Genomic DNA, 27,237 nt, shown 5'->3' on the forward strand with positions numbered 1-27,237 from the left:
ATGAAAGACTCCTTTACTGCTCAGTATGTTTCTGTTTAATGCTGCCATAATTGTCAGAAACTGACCTCATGGTTTGGATGTTACCCCAGCAAATGGATAAGTGTTGCAGTCAAATACAAATTCTCATTACACATACAACACCCTACAGCTGGGAAACCGTTGTTGACTTCAGGTCAGCCCTGTGAGCAAATTAACTGCCAACAATAAATCTGGATGACCGGAAAGTTTCAGAGCTGACATTGTTATTTCAGGAAAAATACAAACAACCCCACGAGGTTACATTCAGAAAATGTGTTCAGTATTATGAAACACTGCCCTCACTGATAATTTGTACCATAATAATTTATGTTTATCCACTTAAGAGACAGTTGAAATTAAAGGATGTCACAGAAGTAAGTATACCCAAAGGAAATGTGGACAGTTCAGGGAAGTAAAGCTCCCAAAATACACAGTTTTATACACAAGTGTAAACCAGTATAACAACATGGCTACAGTCTGAGTGCAAATAGACACATTTAAAGATGTGCCACACTTGAAAATATTCAACTTTCAAGGAATCTATGAAAACTTGTGCTTAGTTATGATTTAGCCATTTTACAGCAAACAATATAAATTAAACATGTTAAGCTGAAAAGTTTATATATATATTTATATATATAAAGTGAATAACCACAAAAGCATATAGTCTCATACAGTATAGAAAGCAGAGTGTATAAACAGTGGACATAAAGACACACAAGAGTCCATTACTGCCACAGATCCTCTGTACGTCCAAACTTGAAGACCAAACCCCTGATCAGAAGACAGAAAGGTAGTATAAGAAAAATATTTCCTCAAAAAAAAAGCTGTGCAGAAGTGGAAGCATGGGTCTGAAGTGAGACACCGCTAAAGGACCGTTGACTTACCCGAAGAAAATGAATGCATTTTGGAAGAAAATGGCAATGCCAGGATACACGACTTTCTTTTCTGCAAAAGGACAACAGATTTACAGGTTACAAAGTGAGGCTGCATTTCTAATTTGACAAACCATCACATCCAGGGTTCTAAATTAACTTTTTTGATCACCAGCCAATGTGGCTGGTGACCTTCTAAAGTTACCAGCCAATCAGAATTTCCACTAGCCAAATTTTTTCCCGGTGAAAATAAGAGAGATTATGAGTGCCACTGAATGCATTTGATCATTTTTGAAAAATGCACAGAAAGTACAACACATGAAACAAAATATACACAGAAAGTGCAAACATTTAATTTATACAAATAAAAAATGCTGTCAGATTTATTATTTTATAAAAGACATTTTTCCAGTAAGTATTTAGTATCATTACATTCCTAATAAAATGTATTTTTCCTTTCAACTTAAAGTGTTTTTGCTTTCCTTCTTTAATAAGAAATATATATAAGTAACAGCCATGACTTAAACACTTGCAAAAAAATTGCATTGGTCATAAATTGAATTATGTATGTACAACTAGAAAACACAAATAGTGCAGCAGTCAGTATTGCAGACTCCTTAGGCTCTCCTGATGACTTCGGGCACTCTCATGGTCCTTTACTGCCTCGACTTTAAAATTATTAGTCCCCACCACAAAATTATTCGTCTTGTTTTTTTCTTTCGTGTACATGCGGCAATCCTTACAAAACATGACGGCATTTTCGTGATCAAACACAAGTCATTCACGACCTGTCAGCCATTTAGCGTTAAACTTTCTTTTCTTCGTTTCGCACGCTTTGTCGACATTCTCATCCCCTGCCTCCTTCCTCTTCTCCCCCCAGACGTCTGTCCCAACCACGCATTTAGTTTAACTTTACTTTTTACTTTTAGCTAGCTCAGTCTCCTATTACACGCCGCCGTTCATTCTTCTTCTTCTTCTTTGTGTTTCCGTGGTTTCTCGCGCCGGTTGCACTACAAACTATAGTGTGCCTGCGCACAGCCAACGGGCGTCTTGTACGTCATCACGTAGCATTACGACCGTGTTCATGGGAAATGTAGGACGGACTGTCCGGGAGACAAATGACCAAGAACTGTAGAGCGGCTCTGACTGACATGATTGCCTAATGCATTACCGGCCAAATTGGCTAGTAAGTTTTTATTTACACCCGCCAATATGAATTTTAACCCGCATTTGGCGGGTTGGCGGGTGTTAATTTAGAACCCTGATCACATCAGTACGAGCTGGTATGACATCTTGCTTGTTTCATACCAGACACGTTCAAGTTACTGCATTAAAATGGCTTCACTTAATTTCCAAAACGCACTTCTGAGTTGCTGAATACTTTAACAAGCCCCTCAGTGTCACACCCCAAAGCTGATCACCGAACACATACAAACTGGACTTACGAGGCACAACGAAGCCTCCAAACAGAATCCACATGGAGGCAATGAGGGAGCCGAAAGCCAGCATGAAGCCAAGGAAGAGCCACACTCGAGCGCCTGCAAGCAGAGATAAGAAAGGGTGGATCACTGAGTGAGTCTACACAAGGCTTCTTTATGGGTTTGTGTTTTACAGCATGTATGTTGTAATGCCATTATAAAAAAACAGCCTGAAATCAGGGCATTAGTACTGTAGAACCCAGGTGTGACTGTATCAAAGTATCCAGTGAAGAAACCATCATTATAGATGGAAAATGGAGAAAACGACGTGTTTGTGGGGAGATATAATCACACACACACACACACACCTGTCTGTCCCATGCAGCCTTCACTGTAGCTGTCTCCTCTCACTTGGCCATTTGAAACAGCATTAATCCTAGATTGGTCAAACAAGATAAAACAAAACAAAAAAATTACAAGCATCAGAAGCCACTCAGTAACTTTTACCTGATTTCTTATGTTGACAGACATGGTAATAATTGTACAGAATAAGTATGTCTGTCCCTTAGATTACAAGGCATGACATAATCCCAAACTCACAGATCTAATGAGTGAGTGAAAATTACCACCACATGGTCCCTTTACTAGGAGTTTCAGAGGCTTTCAGCCCCAAAGCAAGACCCTTCTTGACAAAAGGGGTTGCCCAGTTGCCATGAAAATGATTTGAGGTGACCTAAATATGAATTTCAATCACATGCTAGCAGTGATCTCTGACAACATTCATCAACCAAGAGTCAGTAGACCACCAGTGAAAGATTAAGAAGGCTATCCACATCTGACACTGCAGGCCATGCTTGAGCAGAGACAGAGGTAACCACCCCACCTCCCCAACAGAGGGCCATCAGATCTCATGTGACTGAAACTCTATACTTAGGTATCGTGTGATAACAACTACACCATCTCCATGACAAGTGAGCAACTGCATATGCTGAGGGAGGCCTGGAAAAAGGACTGTGGGCTTAAGCAGCACCAAGTCACTGAACCATGTGATGGAAGAATCTGACATCTCTTGTCACAAAAAAAAAAGAAAAAAAAATCTGCAAAGGCTTGTCTTACATGAGGAAGGCCAATGTAGCGATGACTCCACAAGTGTGATAGGCATGGTGAAACTGTCCCTCGTCGGGATATTTCACTGCTGCGTCTATGATGATCCACCAACCGGTGAAGAACTGCAACAACAAGATCCGCAGTTAGCCCGAGGAACTCCCATGACGAGTCTGAACATGCAGGTCACAGTACGCACAGACCAGGAACAAATCAGAGGAGCCCGCATCTCCCCTCTGGAGTTACAGTCTGCCTGGTCTTAACTGAGAAAGTCTGAATTACCAGAACTCCAGCAGCTATGGATGCGATGGTGTTTCTTCTCTCTCCCCAGTCCACATTGCACTCGCAATCTCCGCACCGGATTCCGTCCAGAAAACCTGACATGACTCTGGGAAAGGGCGTCGGGTCCAACAATGCGTGGAATTGACAACAACATCAAAAACTTGACAGGAATACGAAGTCATCTCGACATGAAAAATGCTCACGATGTATAAAAGCCCAATTCAATTCCTGCACAAACTGATATCAGAACTCTGAAAGCAGTGTTTGTGCGCAGTCGCTGTCCTGTCCGGATGATGCTCAGCTCCCTGCCTTATACAGCAGGCAAGCACCAACAATCACCAACTACTGGTTTTTACACTAAAGCTCTGTAACGTCCATTCGACAACAAGTCTGCCGAGGTATCCAATTCATAGTTGTTAAAACATAAAAGTGTATTCACACAGTCGATAAGAAACACGGCCGTGTCGTCGGATTCTTTTGTTCACCGCTTTGGTACTAGCAAACATTTCCTTGAAGGTTTCTGCTGCTATGAAGTCGCTAAAAATAATAGCCGAATTCAAACGACAGCGGGAAAATCGGGTGAAAACACACACACCGTCGGCATTACTCGACTATAATGTCATTTTCAAAGGACTTCTTACCCTTTATTCTCGGTTTTTGATGTGCTCTCCCAAGATAAACCCGACTTCGCTTTCGAAAGATCTCGGTCACGCACATGCGCAGTTACTCCACACCCATTTGATGAGGGAACCGCCGAGACGCTGTTGATATTGGTGCCTTCAGGTGTTGTGGACAAAATGGGAATTTGCTCAACATTACAACACTCAAAAAGTAGCAACGTTGTATATCGTTGGTAGGAATATTTAGACATTAATCTACAGAGACGTTACAAAGATGTTATGTATAAATGAGCGCAATGATGTTGGAAGTTCCACCTCAAAACTACCAATACTTAACACTAACTTAACACATACGTACTTTCTCCGTTTAACAGAAGTGTACAATAAAGCTCTGAATATCTAGTATGTGATACCTATCCTGTACACACTAACCAAACTATACGGAGTCGACTCGTAGTTATCGTGCCCATTATGTTCAAAGAAAATAATGCTTAAATTGCCGTACGCATGTGGCATTATGGGTCATTTTTTTGGACGTACGATCGTAGAACATGTTCATGAAGGAAGCACAGCGGATGAGCACAGCGATACTTTCACATTCACTTATCAAAGTTACTGCAAGTTGCCACACATACTGGACTTGATCCTGAAAATAATACACCAGTGTCTTACATTTACCACTAAACTAACACATATCTAAGCAAGGATTAAAACAAACAAACAAACAAACAAAAACTACAAATACCTTGTATGTAAGCCTATTTGCATGTGACTGTCTGTCTGTGGTTCAGCGGTGTGGGTGCAGAGCAGCTGGATAAATGTTTGTGACATGTTGGTTATTGGAACAAACGGAGAAAGGTTTACTCTTTGGTCATCTCAGAAGAAACAACTCAAGACCCAATCAACAGAACATTTTCTTAGATCTATTACTGTATCTTAAGGTGAGCAGTAGATCTTCTTGAAGCCATGGGCCGGTGCTGCACTAATGGGAGATTTGTGCCTGAGACATCATGTGTGAGTCACATGGGGCCTTCATGCCTGCTGCTTACCCTTTCATTACTGACAAACTCTAGTGCCTGCAAATATGAACACAGCAATATAGAGGACATATCAAGGGCTGAAGTGTCAGTCAGCATCTGCTTTATTGTTGATGATCAGATAGAGTACACATTCACTACAAACACTGGAATGTTAAGACCTCAAGTTAGCAGTCCATAAAACATGTTTAGCATCATAATTTGAAATGAGCATTTAGGGAATTGTCCAGCTACTTTAGAGTTGATACGATTGAAAATGCAAGCCAGTGTAGCTGAGTAAACAAGACTGCAACTGTCTTAATAGACTCCAAGCAATTGCAAGGCTATGGATATGGACAGAATCATGACACCAAAGTATCCAATGTAACCATAGGCAGACCTCAACCTCTTCTCTGGATCTGGAACAAGACATAAAACAGGGCACTGTAACCGTTGACCAAAACAGAGTTATATGAAACATGAAATATGAATATTACATTCTTCACTTAGTTACAATTTAGACCTTATTGATGTATTGTACGTGTTATAGCTCTGTCATTATCCTTGGCTCCTGTGCTATCTTCTGTAAATGATTCAACAAAACTGGGTCTAGAGCAATAAAAATGCTCAGCCACACTGGACTGTTATCTCTGTGACACCTGGCCTGCATCCTTTACACTTCTAATGCTACAGTGCTATGAGTGCTATTTTGTGGGGATTGGAAATGATTTATTTTGAACATTTCTTACTAGATAGATAGGATCAACTTTACACTGGTTGGTACTGCAATAATCTAATCATCTACCTACTTATTTAATTTAGTGATCATTACAAAGCATAGCAACTTCCAGCACATACAACAGCACTGAAACTGGTCTGACTAAAATAATCATACTAAATTCAGATGAAGATAAGATCTCAATTCTCCTCTTAGACTTAAGTGCAGTGTTTGATGCAACTGACCACGATATCTTAATCAACTGTCTTCAACAGCTGTCTCGGTCCATTACTGTTCTCACTATACATGCTGCCACTTCGCAAAGTATGCTTCCATAGTTTTGCAGATGACACACAACTGTACATCTGTGCTGAACCAAATGATCTATTTTTACCCATATTCTATTATTTTATTCAGTGGTTGGTGGTCGGCCCCGTCCATCAGGGTCACATGGATCGAGATAAATCCAAGGTGGCATTTTGGATGCAACATTTTTTGGGAAATGTTGGATAATTTTACTTCTTTGGACACTGAAAGGTTAGCTAAATCAGATCACGTGAGAAGTTCATACTGAAAATCACTGCTGACAGCTCATGGACATATAATGTAACAAGAGGGCCCAACTTGACACTGCTTTGTTGCTTTGTTGAGATCTTTGATGTGTTGTCTTTCATAATCTAATTTCATTTTTCTTTACATTAACATAATGTCAGTCTTACCTCCTGTGTAGTAGCCCCAGGCATATGAAAACCTGCTGGTCACAAAAATAGCCCCCAGCACAGATGCTGATAACTGAGATTATGAAAAAAAAGAGAGAATTATGAAAACAGCTAAGAAATACAGGGGTAATACAGTTTGATGAAAATATGCTGCATCACTGTGATACTGTCTTTTTGAGCTTGACTCTCTTATCTGAAGGATCTATGCCAAAGATCACTAAAACTGCCGACTCCTCCCACATGTGTGGTAACAGTTGTATTGGGCCTTCATATCAGAAACTAATCACAAACTCATCTGTGGCTGTGTGTGGGTACCAATGCCACATACCGGGTAGACAAGAGCTGCAATGGTCTGGAAAACCAGCCACAGAGGGATCACCTCCAAGGTATTCTGATGTGCTCTCTGGATGCAGTTGAACATATGCTCCTTGTCACTGTACATAGTGGGATACTGCAAAGTAAAAAAAGGGATCAAATATAGGAAAAATTAGCAGGAGACACCAACTCAAAATGCATCCATTGCAGTAACCATCCAGTATCCATCCAGTAATTTGTTTTCAATATTTTTAACTTAAGTCACATTTCAACTACCTGGACGTTGTACTTCTTCCTGGCACTCCCAACCTTCGTTGCTAAATAGGCCAGCATGAACCAGCTGTAGAAGTACGTAAGTATGACATATCCGAAGTTGGGGGGCAGAACAGTCAGCATGTCCATGTTTGCTCGATACTTCTCCAACACTTCAAGTGACCAGAGAACTGCGACAGGCGGGTTTTTGAGCCAAGCGGAAAGGCAGGAAGCTACGAGGTAAACAGATTGGAGGTTACATAAAATATCGCGAGATTACATGCATGGCTAACAATTCGGACCACATGCTTTAAAGGGGAAAGTTCACGCAAGGACGTGGTTGTGTAAGATGAATTGTGGGATTCAGGGGTACCCTCTATCATATGAAGGAAACATATTGCATTTTTGCCTAAGTTTTGGTCTAAGTAGATTCAAACGCCTCTGCTTCAATGCTGGCTTGAGGGTTAGTAAAATGATTGAATCATTTTGAACAACTCTGTCTGAGTCTGCACGAGCCAATGCTGAATCGGCTGAATTTAGTCCCGAATCCAGGTTTAAACATTATTTGTTAATAGGTAGACCTGCATAGGTACAGTGTCACTTTTGAAGTTTACATATCGTTGAAATTAAAAAAACAAAACAAAAACAAAAACCATTACCTTTCACTCAGAGTGAATCGACTCTTTTCACGCGCTCAGTCGTTCAAAATGATCAGATCCTTCCGAACACCACGTGACTGGAATTTTCCAGAGGCTTCATAAACACGTTGCTCCGCCTGCATTTGTTACAGAACTGTGACAACGGCAGAAGGTGGATCTCCGACAGAAAGCAGACGATTGCGTTTTCGTAATATACTACTAAAAACCAAGAAGTTTGAGCGTCTTGAGTACTATCCCAAAGATATTGTCTCTCGATACGTTTTTAGACGCGACTTTCTCAACAAAGATTCTTCATATCGGCATTATCAGAACAAAGGTCTCGAGCTACAGTTGAACGGGTAAGAAAAGCAACAGCCGTTAGCATATCCTTGTTTTGTTAAGCGTTTTGTTTTGTGAACAGTTACTTGTAAATACCATTATATTGTTCATGTGATTGTAGTGTTCATATCACAATCGTTTTTAAAAATGAGCGAAGAATTTGGTATTAAGTCTTTTTGAGTGCTAGCATACGGTAGCTCAAGCTATCCTTAGCTTGCGTCATCGTGGAAATTTCCAGTCCTCACCGGTCAGGCGATACTGTTGCACATCGTTGCTTTAGTCGTTTGGGGCAGCACTGAGAAAACTCTTATGCAACTGCCAAAGCTGTTACACAGACTGGCTGATATCAAAAAGATGTAGTGACGCAGATTATTGCTGCTATTGCTACGATGGGACAGCCCATTCAAAGTTAACAGATTTACTGTGAAAAGTTCTGTTTCTGAAATATAGATCTTTTTGTTTGTCTCATTTCAGCTTGCCACAGAAAACAAAACAATGGCCAAGGTCAAGGACTCACACTCTGAAATGGCCCGTGCTCGTCAGAGTGATGGCATCAGTGTGATCTTCGACCAGAACAGCCCCGCTTCATCTCACTCTCGCTCCCGATCCAGAAGCAGCAGTGGCAGCAGCAGCTCCTCAGCCCGCCACAGGGGACGCAGGAGCCACAGAGGACGTTACAGGTCTTCATCTTCATCATCTTCATCCCGCAGCAGGTCCTCCTCTCACGCCAGGTCCCGCTCTCACCCTCGTTGCCACAGACGCTCATCCCGCTGTTGCTGTGATGGCCATCGCAGATATGGCGGTGGCCGCTCCCGCCGTTCCCCGCCACGGCGCCATAGAGCCCACTCTCACTCCTACAGCCGCTCACCCTCACCAGACAGGTACTCACGTCGCAGACAGTACAAGCCCCGCTCCAGGTCTCCCAGCAGGCGCAGGAGGGATGTGAGTCAGTTGACATCCAGGTTGTCCCGATCCCCGTCCATAACCCACAGGAGCCGCTCAAAGTCCAGATCTTCAGGACGCTCTGTCAGTTTGAGTTTAGATGGTAAGTTCTGTGGACTACTCAAGACAATAGTAATTACTCTATTTGTATAAATTGCCAAGAGAGGCAGATTTTTTTTAGTTGGCAAAAATGTTGAACTGTACATGGTTTCAATCTTCTCTCAAAACTTCTCTGTTCTCCAGAAAAAAGGGAACTCCTTAAAGCTGCACAGGCCAACGCTACGAAGATCCTAGGAGGACAAAATGTGGAACTTCCCAAGAATGTGGAACCAATCCTGTCGGAGCAGTCAGTGGAGTCCAAATGGGTGTCGGCAGAGACAAGGGTGAGACAAGACCCTGAAAAGAGTCCGTCACAGGTGGGTGTCTGAGAGTGCCTCTCGACTTCACATTGAACACACGACACAGTTCAGAAAGGGCTTTGTCACAGATTGTAACTTAAGGCCTAGAAACATTTTGTTAGTCTTGGACTAGATGTAAGTAACAAGGCAGAGATTCCTGAGAATTTCAGGGCCAGCTAATAGTTTGTTTTACCACATGTGCATAACAGTGCACTGACCATTAATTTTTAACACATGGGTAATGGACTCCTAAGTCCTTTGCTGTACAGGAAGAATTTTTATTTCTAATCGTAGTTTATCCTACCTCTTGCACAATTTAGTAACGTTGCAATAAATACATAGTGTACATAAAGCATCATGTAATGTTTCCAGTTGTCTATTGATAAGCTTGAGGTCTATGTTGTGTTGAATTTCCTGTCTTGTGTTAACCTTTGGACCCCTGAGGGAACACACATATTCTCTATTTATTCCTGTCTTCATAGATAACATGACAGTGGTCTCCTTCACTCATCGGCACCTGGGATTAAAGGGCTGTCATGTGGCTTGGGTGACGACAAAATGTGTTTGCGTGAAAGGTTAATTGAATTGAACACTTGAAATGTTCACCATGCTAAGATTAACAACCAGACATTTGCAATGAAACACATGTAGATTACCTCACATGTAGACATGACGCACACAGTCCATACAAATGCTAATCACACACATAGCAGAGATGTAGATGATGCTCAAGCGATTCAAATACTGTATTACACTGATTCCTTCATACACTTTTTTTTTTAGAATTATGACATTGCAAATGTATTTATGCTTGCAGTTGAAATGGGTCGTTGTTATTTAGCAGAATCTTCCACTCGCTGATGGAGCGCAGGCGTGTGGACTGCGTTATAGTGACTATTCCTGTCGAGAGCTAAAAACAGACGAAGAACTCCTCTCCCTATGCCAAAGATAAGTTGGTACACGGGCCGTGTGCTGAGGGGCTGGGAAACCTACGTCACCATCATTCTGCCACTGTAGACAGAGAAGACATCCTTTTTACTATGATGCTTTGTTTGCTTTTTTTTTTTGTTTTATTCTGTTTCGAGGTCTGTCCTTGAAGCATTCATTGTAATGTTTGAGCCTAGCCTTTGACAGCAGTGTGAGGGGATGAGATGTGCATGAGAGCTGCAGCTTGTTGAAGCTAACTCTAAAATAATTATCTGTGCAATACAAGTGCTTTGTAATATTAGAAGTAGAAGATATCATCCATTTATATGAACTTCTTAAACTGCCAAAACTCGTTCTACCACACGTTTTCTGAACATTTCTAACTAGGTCTGTTTTTCTTGTCTTTTTTGAAACAGAGCAGTGAGGTGGAGCCTGATGACGTGTCCAGCCCGAGGATATCCCCAAAAAGGAAAATCATCTCTTTCAGCATTAATGTAAGTTATTCAAAATTCATCTTTCTTCCCCGAAACATTTCTTTACATATTCAGCATGTATATTTCTGTTCTAACTTGTGTTTCTCTCTCCTTGTTAGAATTCTGTGGTCAAACCTGCAGTGACCGCTCCATCCTGTGCTAAGGTAACACCAAGAGTGGACATCTATGAAAGCAGGAAGCCCTATGGCCACTGGGTTCCAGTCAAATCAGGCCAAAAGTCTAACACACACAAACACACACTCGCCACGTTACGCTAGTGTGGCAGAGTACATGGACACTGTAAATACTGTAAATATTGTACATATCATTGCTGATATTTCTTTCAGATGTGAAAGAGTTAAATGGGAAGAAGTGAAGATTCGTCCAGGTGGGAATTTTTGTTTTCCTCCTTCCTCGAGCATTGTGATGTTCATGGATTCAATAAAGATTTATTTGACCAAGAGTGATTGTTTCTGTCTTTCTGTAACGGGTTTTATACATCACTGATGACCAAACGGTTGAGAGGAGACAGTGAGAATAAAACAATTTAGTTTCTTCCAATGCTGATGACACTGATGCATGTAGAAAAATTAGGTCTTGTTGATTCATGATGTCAAGGTGAGTAATTCCTACAGGATTGCTCCTCATTACTTGTCAGTTATTAGAATTATTCCAGTTGCATACATTAAAAGATTGATAAATACATAATGGTGGAAATGAACGTGTGTAAAATAAGGGTAAATTGGAATACTGAATTACTGTACTCATATTTTATCGTCAGCCAGTATTAAACCTAAATCTGTTATTGTGATGCAATGTCTAATTGGGGGAAAAAACAACCTGGAAATGTGTTAATAGCCTCATTACTGAGAACAACCAGGTGACACATTTGCCTGACTGCAGTCTGGCTTTGAGAGACTATTACTGCTCTGACCAAGTACTTGGACTAACAACCAAACCTGGAACAAACGAGTCAGATGCCAGTTCTCATGTTGACCACTAGGTGCCAGTATTATCATATGTTTGCAGAAACTCTTCTGTCTGTGGGTGGTTTTTATTGAGGTTACTAAGACTGAGGCCTGGTTCCAGACCTGTGAATCACCCCAACAACCCCAGTTTGCTTGGTGGTTTAAATATGAATGAAGTAATGAGAAATGATGTGATCAGTAATCTAGTCTATTCTGGTCCCAAGAATGCATAAAAAATAATAAAACCAAGGTACCAATATACAGCCGTATTACATGTCAAAAGAGTTTCCAGAAACCCACGATACTTCATGACAGGGTTCCTGGAGATTTGTAGTTTGTTCTACTCTGTATCAAATTGTACAGTGGCCTTCTTCACAGAGTACGTTCTGACAGGTCGCCGCAGGTAAAACAAAAATGTGAAAATGTTCACTGGACACTTAAACAGAGCAGAGCCATCCTGAATGTTATTAGTAACACCTGTGCTTTTTCTCCTACGAGGAGTCAGAATGTCTGCTGTGAGTAACACCTGTAATAATGTGCCGATCACTGTTTAAATCACAGGCACGCTCACAGAGCTCGTCTTTGCTGATGGGACCATCAGTCACCATCATGTGTCTGCTTGCACAGGATTTGGACTTGCCCCCCCCCCCCCCCTCCCACCCAGCAACTTGATATATCCCAGTGTTGTGGCCGCTGTGCTACATACCCTAAAGCTTGTGTGTATGTACTTTGACAGATTCTTGGCATGTATTAAAACTGCTAATGAGCAATTGCCAGAGGGTAACGTATCTATTAGGTGTGATAACCATCTCTTGAGCAGCTAATAAATTTTAATCCTCTGAAGACTTTGGGATGATATTTAGATACATGTCACAATCTGTTGTAAGAAAAAGGTAAAATCACAGTTTTGGATGTGTCTGACTGCCAGACTGCGTGTCTCCTGCTGTAAACTGCAATTCTGATTAATGACTTTGATAAAAGATAAGACACGCAAACACAGAGAGGCTGGTGGAACTGGAGCAGAGGAGGTTCTACAGCAGAGCCTAGGTACTGTTGACTTGATACACATCATTAATATGCACACTAACGTAGTTTAGCCGACAGGTTTGTCTTATGGAGTCACCGCACGAATATGTTTTGTTTGTTTTTGTAGTTAAAAAAAAACAAGAAACGATTGGCTCCTCTTAGTCACCCGCAGGCTTTTGTGTCTGTGGGAAAACTCACCTATTGACACTCACTTATTATTTATCCAGTCGCTTTGTTTACCAGGCTTCAATCAAACTCATTTTGCTTTACACGAAACACTTGAACTGACATTTGGCTACGAAAGAATCAAAGTTGTCAGATTTTCTGAGACACAACAGTGAATTTATGTTGTGTCGTGTTGTTCCTCACACAATTCTCAGCCAATATCCTCCGGCTAATCAGATAAGACAACAGATATATCCCAATCACAAACCTGAACTCTTAATCCACTCCCTAACAGCTCCAGAGCAGACTCAGATATCAAAGGCATCATATGAAGACCTCCCCCAACCCTTCATCAGTGAAACATAAACAACTTGTGTCACAGCGTCTTCCACACTATCCTTTGAGGGCCCCCCATAAATTTACTGTGTGGTTCACCAAGATTAACTCATGCCAATTAAACAGAATATATTAACTAATACATATAAGTTTGAGTCCTCTTTCCCTTCACAAGCCGATGCCTGTGTGCCCTGTAGAGGGTGCAATGCCCCCACACTGACAGGCAGCAGCTCAGGAATGGGAGACTTGCATGGGAACCTGTTTTCATGGCTTCTTCAGTCACAAGGCTGTCCTGCTTGTGTCACAGCTTGGGGGCAAGTGGATTGAACTGCAGATGTCGATGATAATGAATAAACTGAATAGCTCGATTGTTGGCCCTTATCTCTTGTGTGCACCTACACTGAAACATTCTTTTGGCTGGCATCTTCTGCTAAACAAGCCCTGGGGTAGTTCGTGGCAGTTCATTCTCACGCTCAAAACGTCTCCGTCCTGAGACCACCAACAGAAAAACCAACAACGTGTGCAAGATAACTGGATAACTGGATGTGGTTTATTTAAAAACAAACGACAGAGTAGTAAATGTTTCAGGTTCTGATACTGTACAAAAGAACATCACACATTACATATCTTACAGAAAACTGAATTATCTCTCCGCCCAGAACAACCTCAGCATCACAACAGAGTCCATTTAAGCATTTTAATACACATATTTGCGGTATGCAACAATAAGTAAGAGGGAAAAAAATGCATCCAAAGAGTCCTAAATGAAGACAAAACTGAAGCAGTGAACCTGTCCCCTGAGGTGACTCAATCCACTAGACAGCCGTGCCTCTCTCCAAGTTCTGTTTGATCTCTGCCGTGTATTTGCCGTAGAAGCGCTCTGCCTTCTTGTTAAACTTGGCATTCCTCTCGTTAATGTAGTCGATGTCTGCGTCGTCGTTGTAGGCCCTGCGTCGGCTGTACTTGGCCCGCTTCTCGATCCTGACAATTGCAAATAAAAGCAGCTTAGGGAGGATTTCATAAACCAGTATGGCCGCTATCCATGGCATATCCAATAACAATAATTGGCTACAGGCAATAATTTTGGGGGGCGGGGGTGGGGGATGCGTTTAAATCTGGCAAGGAGAGTGGCGATGGAAAACCTAACACACACACACGTACTCAGGGGAAAATACTGTCAATTTGTGAGCTCCCAGTCTTGATTCACTGTGTCTTCAAAGCATTGTTGTGCGTCATACCCTGGCAACCGAATCCTTGTCTAATGCCCCACAGTCGCATCTCGAACACAAGCCTCAGACTGTCTCAAATATAGAACAGCTCAGGGAAAGCCCAGGATAATCAAAGGTGAAAGGGACTTCTATGGCGAGACAAAAGCTTAATGAAGAACTTAAGTGTTTGAAGCAGCAGCCTGACACCAGTGGTATGATCGCCCTGTGTTGTGACTTTATAGTGGCCTCTTATGTGGCTTTCATAAAGGTTTGCTAAACCATCTACCCACACCTACTCACCACAACACTCAGTATGCTATGGGCCATTTGTTTGACAAAGCCATGTATATAGTCTAACCAGGAGCTGTATCCCAATCCCAGCAGATATTCTGTTCATGGTGGCACACTGGGGTAAGTAACTGCCCCACACCCGAGCATAACCCCATGCAGATAAGAATGAAGTGCCTACTGTCAGCTGCTTGATTTTCACTCTGGGGCTGATTTCTTCAGACCACACTGGCCGTGGTTCACACACAATGTCTCCCTCTTCCAAATCGGCAAAAAGGTCAGACCCATCCGCACATCAGTTATTACGACTGAGATAGCATCACATACCAAGCCCTATTTGCACACTGGGTTTGTGGTGTGCCAGCGACGACAAAAGGTCTGATCCAAACTCACATGGAAAAAACATTTCGGGTTGTCTGAATTGCTCAAGCAAATCAAAATTAGCACGAGGGAGCCTAAACAGTACTTAGCTCAGTGCTGCATTTCTTAATCAGTTTTCACATATGACTAATGACCTGCTTTATGTACAGTTCATTAGTTTGTCCCTTCATTAGCGTTTAGCTTAATACAGTCTAGTGCTTCTTATTTCTCACTGGGAGCAGCCACAGAGAGCAGAAATCAAAGAACCATCTGTTGGTGCAAAGGTTTATCTTAGCGGTGTCCATTGAGTTCAGCTGATGATGAATTAATGGGAAAGTTGGGAGATTAAATTAGTTGATAGTTTGGAAAGGCTATGGCATCTCTTTAGAATGACTTACTGTTTCTCAACGTCTTCCACCATACGGTCAATACCTTCCTTTGTTGGGACATGGGTACCGTGGATCAGGCTATTGGACGTGGGGTGGAAGTCCTCACCACTGTGAAGCACAAGCAAAGGAATTAGGAATGCATAACCCCTGATGATGACTACTTAAACTGACTTTTCTATTCCATCATTGTCATTGAGGCCATCTTAATGAGAGGAGGGGGTCTGGTTTCAGGGCATAATGTGTCGGTGCATCCTTCACAGTTCTGCATGCGTCAGCCTTGAAGGGCGAAAAACCTGCGGGCACTGAACTCGTCTGTGTGCTTGCACTTTAAAATCTTTAAGTTGTATCATTAGTGTGCAGCTAGGTCAACAATAACCTCAGGGCAAACAAGGGGGTACACGTTACCATATAGAAAACGCTTTGTGCACATGTGATGGGGGAATTCTAAGATGAATTTATTGTACTTAACTAGAAATTTCACAGTCCCTGCTTCAATGGCAGAGACATTTTCATGCATTATTTTTATGGCCGTGTAAGTAGGGATGCACAATCCAGTAATGCCACAGACGTCCCTTCCCACACTGAGCTGTACTGTCCATCTGAACAGTACTGTCACAGCAAAGGAAGACGGGACAGAGGCTTAACTCACCATTCCTCCCTTTGCCTCTCATAGCCTTCCATGTCTGGTTTGATTTGCTTCGTGAGCCTCTGGTACTGTCGGAATTGGGCCTCTGCATAACCTGCGGTCCATTTGTGTGAGGCAGAGAGAAAAAAAACATTGACTGAGTTATAATTACCGGAACAAACAGCAAGCAGGCACGAGGCTCGGCAACACAACCTGTGGCTGGTTAAGGGGGCATGAAGAGGCAACTCTCCTCCTCCCTTCCTCTCTTGAAGCCCCTCTGGTGATAATTTTCTCCCCAGAGGTTTTAATTTAGAGGAGGTTTTGATGCAACAGATGGCAGCCATATTTCACCGACACAGCAAGTCTTTTGTTGGCAGATGAAATCGGGAGCAGTTTGAGATGATTAAGTATTGCTTGATGCACTGCCCTTATGTAACAACTTCTTCTCTGTGTGACAAATAAAAGGAAAAATGTCTAAAATGATCACATGCCATGACACAGCAGAACAGAACAGTAGGCCTGAATCACTGTATACCACTTGTTTCCTGAAGGTAAACTGTATTAAATTACTACTTACTAAATGTATAGACTGAGGTTCTGTAGTGTGATGGGGAAGTCACTCGTGTCTGAAATAAAGCAGTTTGATCAAATCGCCATTTGCTTCCATGTTGCTTCCTGATGTGTCTCTAAAATTCTGTCAATACACTCAGTAAGAGTCAAACCATTCAGTGTGTTAAACCATGACTGCCGACCATCATCATATTAGGTGTAGAAGAGACAAACATTCCCCTTGATCAGTGAAGAAATGTGTAATCATCTGAGACTTCTTTAAAAACAGCTAAATACTGTGAGACTCTGGCCTTCATATTATGTGTTTTGAACTCAACTGACTCACACAGCTATTTATATATATAGCTATTTAGAGGGGGCTTTAGTTTTTGTTTCAGTCAGGGTGCAAGTCGGTCTGAGCCAGGTTAATCTGAGACCAATACTCGTAATTATACAACAACAAACAAACAAACAAAACCTGACCAGGATAACTCGGACAACTAGTCATTTGCCAATTGCTTTGTTCCAAATTGAACGTCTCATACCCAATAAACTAAGTGCAACCACAGAGTGCACTGTAAATGATGCGTGTCTGTCCCAACCTGCAAATCCAGTGTCTGGGTTCTTCTTCTTCTTCTTCCTCTCCCATCGCTCTGCATCGTCAGCAGTGATTTCCAGCAGTTTCACTCTGTCATAGTTCTCCCCCCTGGCAGCACATTCCTGAAAACCAAATAGTTTCTCATCAACACAAAGAAAGATTAAATGCATCAGGGTCTTGTATTTGATATTTCACGAGTCAACTGTTCCTGGGTTCAGTTCGTGGCAATATTTACAACATACTGGTGGAAGTTTTTAGGGTTTGCCAATAGCACCCTCTGGATCATTATTACCACCATTGTCTTAGAGGAAACATTAACACAAAATCTAGGCTCTGAATGTATGCATGTAAATGGAGATGCAGGAATGGAAGTTGATGTACTGCATTTCGTTAAGTCGTTGTGTGAGCTGAATTTTCTGCACAGTTAATTAAGGCTGTAATCACACACATTGCCTGTTTGCTTTGGCTCGATTCAAGGCCAAAATAGCAGATTGTTGCATTTTAGTTCTGGTACGGTTCCTGTTCAACCCGCTGACTGGCCAGTTTTGGCGACTGTCATCCTGCTTCAATCAGGACCAACGCAGGGAAATCAAATTCCAGTGACAGACAGATGTTATGTAGCACTTTAACGCTTCTGATGTGTATATTTATGTTCTTTGATGTTGCAAAGATTATTGTGGGATTGCTGTCACAAAATTTATAATGGATTTAATGAACTGACAAACAGTAGACAGAAGCAGTATTAACTGCTTTTGACCTGTCAATCAGGGAAAATACCATGACTAAAAATGACCTACATAAATAAAAACAGATCAATACAGTCATTTCCTAAACAGCTTTCCCATTCAGCAGATGGATTTATGCTTCTGAAATCATGCTAAAATCACATATGTACCATCACAAAATACTGGTGGCTGTGGCTCAGGTGGTAGAGCGGTTGTCCACCAATCAGGAGGTCGGTGGATCGATCCCTGGCCTTGGCAGTCCACATGCCGAAGTATCCTGGGACAAGATACTGAACCCCAAAACTGCCCCTGATGCCGTGCCATTGGTGTGTGAATTCATATGTAAGGCGCTTTGGATACAAGTGTCTGCCAAATGACTTCTTGGAAGTGTAATAGGTAGCTGGTACGTTTGCTTTCAAAACACAAACTCCAGGGTTTGAATGGAAGCGGTGATCTCACTTGATTGTTTTCCCCAACAACTGAGTGCAACTGTTGTGTTCATATATGCCCAAGTGAGCCTATAGTGTGTGTACTAACACAGCACTAGTCAGTGTGGGTTAACTTAATGAAAACATTTAGATCCCTCGTCTTGACCAAGCTACACCTCTTGTCCTTATCAACAGTTTCATCATACTTTAGCTTCATCACAAGAATATGGGAATCAATATGGGGACAGAAATGATCAGATGACTTTCATGTCGGCAAACTTGCTCGGTGTTCAAACCGCAACTCTGTCTGATCTGTGATTCAATTCACCCTAAATGCTGACAATCTGATCAGGGGCATCTCATCATTGTGCTGAATATTCAGACTACTATAGAGCTTATGAATACTATATTCAAATACCTTTTTCTTTTGATCTTCGGTGAGCTCCCACTCCAATCTGGCTTTCTTAGCCTCCCAGTTAGCGGGGAGTTTCAGTCTTTTGTCCTCCTCCACAACTTCCTGGTGATTGAGCTTACGTGCTTCATTCTGCAGTGGAAAATAACAAGTTGACATGTTGTACAAGCAACTGCATGCAATAAGGTCCATCAGAAATACCCATCCAAGCACCCAATCACTTGGGGCAGATGGTGTACGTAAACATGATTATTTCTTGGAGTCAACACAAATATGTCTTTAATTGTCTCTTAAACATTAGCAGCATGTTAAAAGTGTTTTTCACAGCAATGGGTCCATCTTGCCACCACCACATAGCGAAACAGCTTAGGGGGACATAAGATTTTCTCTGTGTACCGTCTATGTGCTTTAATCAGGTAAAGATAAACAACTCACCCGTTTGAAATGTAACTCTCGAAATTTTCGCAGTCTGTCTTCTCTCTTCTGGGACGGAAGCGTTTCAGTTGATTCCTCTTCGGTGGGTGTTACGTTAGCAGACTCCTAAAAACAACATCAGTTACCACTGTATAATCATAAAATACAGACATAAAATAAGACTGTTTGATAGCCTAGCGTATTCTATCACAGACAAGACAGCCCAAAATATCCAGAAGATATAAACAGCAAAGGAAAGGATGCAGGTAACTGGTTAACGTTGATGTTAAATAGGAATGGCTAACATCGGTTAGCTTAGCACAACAACGCGACATCAGAAACAACAAGCGTGGGACACAAACACCGTCTCCGAGGGCAAAATCAAATATCGGTCCCATAGAAATGATATGGATCAACTGTAATCTGCCACAACATCAAATAAAGGGGGTCGTTTGACAATAGAGTGAACAGACTACTAACCTCACTACAGGACGCCATTGTTGTGCTAACATTTAGCGGAGGAAGAAGACAGGAAGTGCGCGCTCACACCGGAAATTACGAAGACAAGAAACGTGAGCGGTTACGTCTTATTATTTTATCAGAGAAGATGTAGAGACATGAATGTCGATTTTGTGGGAGAAACACATCTCTTCGTTTTTATAATAGATTAATTTGAAGCACTTTTCTACGAAATGGATTGAAATTACATAAGACAACCGACAACATTTCTAGTTTTTTGTGCAATAAGATCGCCTTACATTTTTTTCTCGAGATTTTAAATATTTTTTCTCCTTTCTTTTAATTTCAGAAATACATCGCTCTTTCATTCTTAGCGCCAGTGAAAAATCTTTTCAGACCATTTGTATTATTTGAACTATATTTGAAATTATGTGCTTATTCAAGTTTCCGTGGCTCAGGTGGAGTGGTCGTTTACTTATCAGAAGGTCGGGGGTTCGATCCCCAGCATCGGCAGTCTACATGTCGAGATATACTGACAAGATACTTCACCCCAAATTGCTACCAATGCACATCTGTGTGTTTCTGAAGGGATAAATGCAGACCTGTGTTGTAAATGCACGTTGAGCGGTTCCCAGACCAAAAAAGCACTATAAAAACACAGTCCAATTACCATTCTGTTTGCTGTATATGTAAATATATGTATATATTTACACATATATATAATTTGCTGTTAACAATTACAAAAAACACTTATATATTTAATCTCAAAATAATTTACTTTCATTCATCATATATACCAAGGCGAGCCTCTGATTCCCCTCCTCTTCGATCTGGTGCATAGTTCAAAGCTGTCCTTTTATTGTTTAAGTAGGAAAGTGCAGAAGCTGACAGAAATCACACCACATAAAAACAGGCTTAACAACAAGGAAGCTATATGCAATTGCAATTTCTATGAGGATAGACTCCGATTTATCTCTGCAGTCATATAAGCATATGTGCCACTTTTTCAACATCAGACACACCCCATGGTCCTCTCCCTGTGATGTTTGTACTCTGTAAGATGAGATGCCATCATACACACACCTAACACAAAGCTGAGTGACCACAGAACATGACCTGATGTTTAGAAAGTCTTTTCTGATGTCATCAGAGTCAAGTCATTGGACATAAAAACAATGTCAAGCCTGCAAATTATTAGTAGCTATGACGCTGCAAGATGTGTGCTTGTTAGATCTTTTTATCACAGCACGGTGGCGAAATTGCCAGGCAACTTATATTTTACAATAATGTCTTTGTGTATAATTTCAAACCAGGCAATCGTACATCCTTTTGAAGTTGAAATTAATTGAAAAATACCGCTAGACTACTGGAAACTGCAAAGACGCACACAGACAGCAATTATGAATATGACTGGAGGTTATACAGCAAGACGCATGAAAGGTCAAGCATAAAGTCATCAATATGCCACACAGAGAGTCTGTTTAGACTCCACTAAACTCAACAGTTCTGCTCAAGAAATGGAATATTATACATTACCAATGTATCTCATTTTTACCCGCAGAAAGACACAGCTATGAAGCAGGGCTTTGGAACGTAAAATAGGACTTCCAAATATGATTGTACAATCTGATCAGAAGAAGAAAGTAAACACTTTCAAGAACCATTTGAACATGTTTGACTTGCCAAAATGGATGTGCTCCCTGTTTGATTGCATTATACTAATAGAGCTCTTTTGGAGGATGTAATTAAGTGGAGTTTATAGTCTTAGATTAAAGCATCCTCTAGATCACAGGCAATGTTAATGGAGTGATGCATTTTCACTGGAAACCAGATGGGAGCACATCACAACAGAACAAAACATCATTGGCTACAGTAATCGGCAGGGCTCTACTACAGCCATGCAAAAGAGAAAAAAAATCTTCAGAATAAATGACTCTCAAATGAGTAAGAGAGAGAAACAGAAAAATAACTGAAAACAAAGAAAGAAAATGAAACTAATTAGCATGTCCTCTGTATTTCATTCAAATTTACAACAGCAGTGTGCAGAACAGTTGCAAAACAACAGGAACAGAGACTTTCGGAGTTGTGTGTATGACTTAATTTTCCAAACATCAAAATGAAACGAGCGTGAGAGTTTACGGTGTGTTTAAGGTCTATGGGTGTGTTCTTTTTCTTCAGTCGCTGTTAATCTCTGTCATCCACACATCCTTTAGTTCTCAAGTATTCTCATGTGTGAACTAAACTCCCCTCAGGGTGCGTTCACTCACTACCCTGGAAGCTCCAACATGTTTGGCTTGGATGGAGAGCTGGTTAGCAAGAACTTATGTAGTAACGACTAGAAGGTCTTGTTTAATGTTCGTGTCATGTATAAACCCATGGTTAATGCAGAGAATGAATTTTAGGATAACTTATTCTGTCACGAGAATATAAAACCTTTCCACAAAACAGAAACATGAGGATCGACAGTGGAGCATGTGTGAACATTACTGTAGGTTTCGGCATTCTAGGTTTGGTTAAGGCAAAGGAAAAGGTGTGTTTCTGTCCATTCCTGTGCCAGTGCTTGTCATGGGCCTGACAACAGCTTCATAAGTTACAGTAGAGATTGGTTTGATCTGAATTTGAAATCCAAACTGACCTTGTGACAGGCAATGTGAGGATTTAAGCAATGCTGTCATGACCATTTAAGGGATACTGAACTTAAGTGCAGAGCAAGTTGAATCTCACATGTGTTAAGGCCACCCAAAAATGCTGAGCAGCCACTCCTCAATATTAACTTTTCCAGTCAGCCAAATCAGACCTGAAATAGAGTAACATTATATCTGCAAATAAATTGCACTTTTGGGACATATTTATAAATACAGGGTGGACCTCATGGTGCTTCATAACCGTGTCCCATTAATCAAACCGGACGTGATATTAGTTCAGTTTGCTACACGCTGTGAATGAGATACTATGTTGTTTGTACACACAGACATACATTTAACTGGGGCTGTTATCTTGATCTTAATAAGAGTTCCTCTAGATAGCACATGGGGGGCAGGGCCTCTTGCTGCGCAAGCAGCTGCTTCACATCTGGAACTTAATATAAACATCATGGCCAATAAAATCATTCCATTTCCTTAATTACTATTCCTGTCATTTCCGCACTAAATGAAAAGTTATTAATTCAGGGCCAACACAAACATGCTTCTCCAATACGAGGAGCTACTCCTGAAGCGTCGCCACCCTGACTACAGGCCGCTGTCACTGGACTGGAACCACAAGCTCCTGCCTCGCTCTGCCAGTTTGCGTTTGTGTGGCTGTGAACATGTGTCTGTGTGTGTCTATGTGTGTGTGTGTGTGTGTGTGTGTGTGTGTGTGTGTGTGTATAGGGAAGAGAGGCCAAGGCGCTGCAGACATGAATGGAACACAAGATGGCGTCTTGTTTTCCATCTCATCCAAATGTTCCCACTGGTGCCACTATAATAATGACAGGCACAACCCGTCCTGTTTCATCTCTCTCCTCCCTCCTCCCCTCTGCAGTCCTGCTCTTGTTCTCTTGCTGCTTTTCTGTTTGTTCAACACATGCCCCTCCACCCCATTTATACTACTCTACCCTTACATTCATTCCTTCCCTTGTTTTTTTTCTCTGACATGCCTCCCAAGTCTATCTTGTCCATGTTGGTTAGCAGGTTTGTTAACGTTACATATGAGGTGATGATGAGATTTCGGAGGGTTCAGAGAGCATCAGTCTGTAATGCTGCAAAAATAACTACAAATACTTGCTGCGGCTATATATGTTCTAAGGGAGAAATTGCAATCTCTCACAGGGTCATATGTCATCAAACAATTTTTCAGCTGAAACATTCCTCACAATACATCATTATCAGCCCTTCTGAGTATTCAAAATGCTTCCCATTGATTTCAAAGCTGCTGCTACTGCTGGTGTTAGACATTTCCAAAGGGCATGGATGAATAGAGTAAATATAGAGCCATGTGGATGGCAATTCTTGTAAATTGCCTCACAGCAAAAGCATCGTTGCACCAGCACAGATACTAATGTATGTTTGTCCTTATTGTGCTTGACTGTCTGAATTACCATCCTCCCCTGTAGACCAAATAATGCTAATAGCATGTAGATCATGATGTACGGGGTATATGATTTGACACAGTACTAGCTGCTCTGATTCCAACTGCAGTCATTCACAGGCCAAGAGAGGAAGAGGATTTGGTGAGCAACACATATACTTACACAAAAGACGCATGCATGCACTCAAATACCACCAGTTTTGTAGTCAATGCTTTTGCTCCACCACACACAATTAAAGTCCCAATTAAAGGCCATTATGGGTTTTCCACTAGCAGCAACCACAGGGAGAGCAGCTCCACGGCCCGTACATTGCGGGCACACAGATGTCTCTTGTGTTGTCATCCAAAGGAACTCAGACTGATCCACAAACTTTATGATCATAATTACTGATCAAAATTAAAGTGCAACAACAAGATAAACTCAGAGGATGCAATAAAAAAAGTTTGAGCGATTCCGGTAAAAGGGGCCAAGTGGGACTATCAGAGGTAAGTGTTTTTGAGATGTTCATCCTGAGGAGGAAAGTATACTGAAGTGATGACAAGCAGTGACTGAGGCCAAGACAGCCCATTAAACTCCCATTTACCACAAGAGGGAGGCATTTCCCTCATATTTTACCTGAAATAAGAGTCCTATTAAATTTGAGTGACTGATATTAAATAAAAAGGGCACATTTTCATGTTTGTTCTCACTTATTGTGTTTTTGTTTCCCACAGCCACAATCACTAATAGATCTGAGTTCTCACCACAGATGAAAGCACTGGGCTGAATATCTGCTGTGAAGCATCCACTCACCACCATACCCACATGCAAGTTCAATACGAGTGTCTCCCCTTGAGCGGGGCCCAAAAGTGTCATGCTTTTCCGCTTCTGTGTTCCCATCCTCTTACCCAGTGAACTTAATGAGAGAGTAAAGTTCTCACTTGGCCAAACAATGCTCTGTTGTAGAGGCCCGCGATAAGAGGTGGCTAGTCAACAGCCTCTGGACATGCAGCTGTGTAGGCGAACAGCTTTCCTGATCTGTCCTCGGCCTGACACGCAAAATCAGCAGCCAGATCAAGTAACCTCACAAGGACACACACACGTGTCAAAATGCATGTGGGTGTACGCACTCACTCGCTCTCACACACAAAGTGAATCCCATTCCCACCCAATTTTGTGCTCTGAGAACGAACAATCTGTTTAGTGCAAAAACTGTGGTGGCTCCTTTCATCTCCAGTTCAAGGCGCAGATGATCTTATTCAGAATCTGATGATGAGCAAACCAGTGCCAAATATCTAAAACAAGTGTCAACAACAACACCACTGTGAACTTCTGAGTGATAAATGAGCTCTTTCTTCAGGGTCAGTATGGTTTATTCTCTGAACTATTTCAGGCTTAAAGAGATCTTTTATTTTCATGAACAAACAGGGGCAGAATATTTTCATTCATTTTTAAGGTGCAGAGCTTTTTCCCCTGGGAACGAAAATCGAATGCTCTTATAACTCATAGAATTTGTGCTTTGACTTTTTGAACACTTTTTGCGGCCATAAAATCTTAAATTGAGCTTCAAAGTTAATTTTCGAAGCAGCACTTGAGAAAAATATGTCCATGTCATAGCTGTTTTGAAGCTTTCAATCATACAGTGCATAAAAATAATTATATATCACATATAAAGTGCTCTGAAAAAATGGAAATGCATACATCTACAATTTCATGACAACTGGCTTAAGTCCATGAACCTTGTGTGAACATTTGGATCCAGACACTGCAGCACTGGTTCACAGCTCTGGTTTCATTTGATTCAGGAAACAAAGCAGATAAAAACAGCTATTATTTGGTCAAAAGGCAGGCATACAATCTGCAACAAGCAGCCAGAGCAGGCAAATAAAACCTGAAGACCTGAAGTTTACATCAGCAAGAGCTAAACTGTCCACCAAAATCATTCACTTCTATCAATAGATGAGTGAATCATCACATACCACCATCACACTCCACTCAAACTTCAATCAGACTCATTGAGGATTATTAATGGAAGTGTAAAAAAAAGAATATAGCAGGAATTGTTCTGTTGGGACGTCCAGATTTTGCTGGATGGTTGAAATTAATGATGGATTTTGAATCTAAAGGACTTCTAATTATGAGGGGAACTTCTCTGACATTTGGTCTCATTCTTTAATTCATATAAAGAAGGAAACGTAACAATGTGACGTATACATTTCTACTGTTTTTTACTGTGAAAATGTGCTTCCACATTTTTGTATCTATGTGTTATTTTTGCATTGTTATTTGACAGTCGACAGCGTAGAGACAGACAGGATACATGGAAAGAGAGAAAGAGGTATAACATGGGGGACATTTTGGCTGTGAGGTATGTGCTTCAACCACTGCACCTTTGGGACACAATATTTGTACTTTAAGGTTATCAGCCTGTCTTGTTTTACGCTACCTTTATGTGGTCAGATTTGTTCTGTTTGTTCTCTTATCTGTTCTTCAAAGGTTGACTGTGATGTTGTCTTGTGTTGCATTATGTCTTCATGTTTTGGTTAATAGAACAAAGGACGCAAAACTGAAGTAACAGAGACATCCTGGTAAATACTGGTGGTGAGCCTCCCCTCACATTACAGCTGGACTGATTTTCGATGAGGGGTTGTAGGCAGGTGAGTGAGCAGATGCTGGAAACCCAGTAGTGACGGCTGGTGGCCAGGTGAGGAATGGCAGGTCTGAGATGAAAGGAGAGGATTGCAAACAGGCAGAAGTGATGAACTGCTACTAGAGGCAGGAGAGGAAAGAGGGGAGGACAGAGCCATGGCATGCAACCAAACCATGACAACCAAATACAATTAATGACAAAAGCAATTGCTGGTGGTAGAAGAGGCAGAAAAAAGACTTTTTTTTTTTAAAGTGTAAAAATTTCCAGTGTGGTATTGGCACTATTTGGCCCATCAAGTTATAAACGGGTGTGTGGGTGACTCGCAGTCATTAAAACCAGATGCACACGTGGGAATGCTGCACAGGACAGGGAAAACAATGACGGATATTCCAGAGTCAATGAACTGTCTCAGCCAGACAATCTGCAGTGATGTAGGGTTGTGTGTGTGAACGAATGAGGTGTTTTCCCTAATGTGGGCTATAATCTGACCCTCCTGGGAGGAGCAGGAGGAGTGCCGTGGAAAATATTCAGCTCA

General features: G+C 41.5%; 4 protein-coding genes across 4 annotated transcripts; 1 reads left to right on the plus strand and 3 right to left on the minus strand.

The window, feature by feature from the left end:
- Nucleotides 1-12: 12 nt before the first annotated feature.
- tmem50a (transmembrane protein 50A) lies at nucleotides 13-4,423 on the minus strand. The gene is made up of 7 exons (XM_076748357.1): nucleotides 4,339-4,423; nucleotides 3,698-3,803; nucleotides 3,428-3,540; nucleotides 2,680-2,747; nucleotides 2,339-2,431; nucleotides 906-966; nucleotides 13-792 (listed from the first exon to the last, which is right to left on the minus strand). Exons 2-7 carry the CDS (start codon nucleotides 3,797-3,799, stop codon nucleotides 747-749), a joined length of 483 nt encoding a protein of 160 aa, XP_076604472.1. The 5' UTR covers nucleotides 3,800-3,803; nucleotides 4,339-4,423; the 3' UTR covers nucleotides 13-746.
- A 1,004-nt stretch (nucleotides 4,424-5,427) lies between these two features.
- mgst3b (microsomal glutathione S-transferase 3b) lies at nucleotides 5,428-7,593 on the minus strand. Its single transcript, XM_076748300.1, has 4 exons — nucleotides 7,362-7,593; nucleotides 7,099-7,221; nucleotides 6,771-6,843; nucleotides 5,428-5,752 (listed from the first exon to the last, which is right to left on the minus strand). The coding sequence occupies exons 1-4, from the start codon at nucleotides 7,485-7,487 to the stop codon at nucleotides 5,652-5,654; spliced, it is 423 nt and encodes a 140-aa protein (XP_076604415.1). The 5' UTR covers nucleotides 7,488-7,593; the 3' UTR covers nucleotides 5,428-5,651.
- A 501-nt stretch (nucleotides 7,594-8,094) lies between these two features.
- rsrp1 (arginine/serine-rich protein 1) lies at nucleotides 8,095-11,517 on the plus strand. The gene is made up of 5 exons (XM_076748299.1): nucleotides 8,095-8,334; nucleotides 8,789-9,359; nucleotides 9,500-9,672; nucleotides 10,998-11,075; nucleotides 11,174-11,517. Exons 2-5 carry the CDS (start codon nucleotides 8,810-8,812, stop codon nucleotides 11,330-11,332), a joined length of 960 nt encoding a protein of 319 aa, XP_076604414.1. The 5' UTR covers nucleotides 8,095-8,334; nucleotides 8,789-8,809; the 3' UTR covers nucleotides 11,333-11,517.
- A 2,563-nt stretch (nucleotides 11,518-14,080) lies between these two features.
- On the minus strand, nucleotides 14,081-20,085 carry syf2 (SYF2 pre-mRNA-splicing factor). Its single transcript, XM_076749507.1, has 7 exons — nucleotides 20,026-20,085; nucleotides 19,567-19,671; nucleotides 19,138-19,263; nucleotides 17,571-17,688; nucleotides 16,444-16,534; nucleotides 15,804-15,902; nucleotides 14,081-14,530 (listed from the first exon to the last, which is right to left on the minus strand). The coding sequence occupies exons 1-7, from the start codon at nucleotides 20,041-20,043 to the stop codon at nucleotides 14,365-14,367; spliced, it is 723 nt and encodes a 240-aa protein (XP_076605622.1). The 5' UTR covers nucleotides 20,044-20,085; the 3' UTR covers nucleotides 14,081-14,364.
- Nucleotides 20,086-27,237: the final 7,152 nt, after the last annotated feature.

This window comes from Chaetodon auriga, chromosome 14 (assembly GCF_051107435.1).
Source record: "Chaetodon auriga isolate fChaAug3 chromosome 14, fChaAug3.hap1, whole genome shotgun sequence".
Lineage (NCBI taxonomy): Eukaryota > Metazoa > Chordata > Actinopteri > Chaetodontiformes > Chaetodontidae > Chaetodon > Chaetodon auriga.

Bases quoted from the DNA above. Each gene is read 5' to 3' on its own strand.
- tmem50a (XM_076748357.1), bottom strand. From the start codon at position 3,799: ATGTCAGGTTTTCTGGACGGAATCCGGTGCGGAGATTGCGAGTGCAAT. The intron at 967-2,338 runs GTAAGTCCAGTT...GTCCTTTTGCAG, and splicing joins TGGAGGCTTCGTTGTGCCTC to AAAAGAAAGTCGTGTATCCT. The intron at 793-905 runs GTAAGTCAACGG...TCTTCTGATCAG, and splicing joins AATGCATTCATTTTCTTCGG to GGGTTTGGTCTTCAAGTTTG.
- rsrp1 (XM_076748299.1), top strand. From the start codon at position 8,810: ATGGCCAAGGTCAAGGACTCACACTCTGAAATGGCCCGTGCTCGTCAG. The intron at 9,673-10,997 runs GTGGGTGTCTGA...TTTTTGAAACAG, and splicing joins CTGAAAAGAGTCCGTCACAG to AGCAGTGAGGTGGAGCCTGA. The intron at 11,076-11,173 runs GTAAGTTATTCA...TCTCCTTGTTAG, and splicing joins TCATCTCTTTCAGCATTAAT to AATTCTGTGGTCAAACCTGC.
- mgst3b (XM_076748300.1), bottom strand. From the start codon at position 7,487: ATGGACATGCTGACTGTTCTGCCCCCCAACTTCGGATATGTCATACTT. The intron at 6,844-7,098 runs GTATGTGGCATT...TCATAATCTCAG, and splicing joins TTGCAGCTCTTGTCTACCCG to TTATCAGCATCTGTGCTGGG. The intron at 5,753-6,770 runs GTAAGACTGACA...GTCTTGTTCCAG, and splicing joins CTGGGGCTACTACACAGGAG to ATCCAGAGAAGAGGTTGAGG.
- syf2 (XM_076749507.1), bottom strand. The intron at 19,264-19,566 runs GTGAGTTGTTTA...TTTCCACTGCAG, and splicing joins GAGAGTTACATTTCAAACGG to AATGAAGCACGTAAGCTCAA. The intron at 17,689-19,137 runs GTATTTGAATAT...TTTGGTTTTCAG, and splicing joins CCGAAGATCAAAAGAAAAAG to GAATGTGCTGCCAGGGGGGA.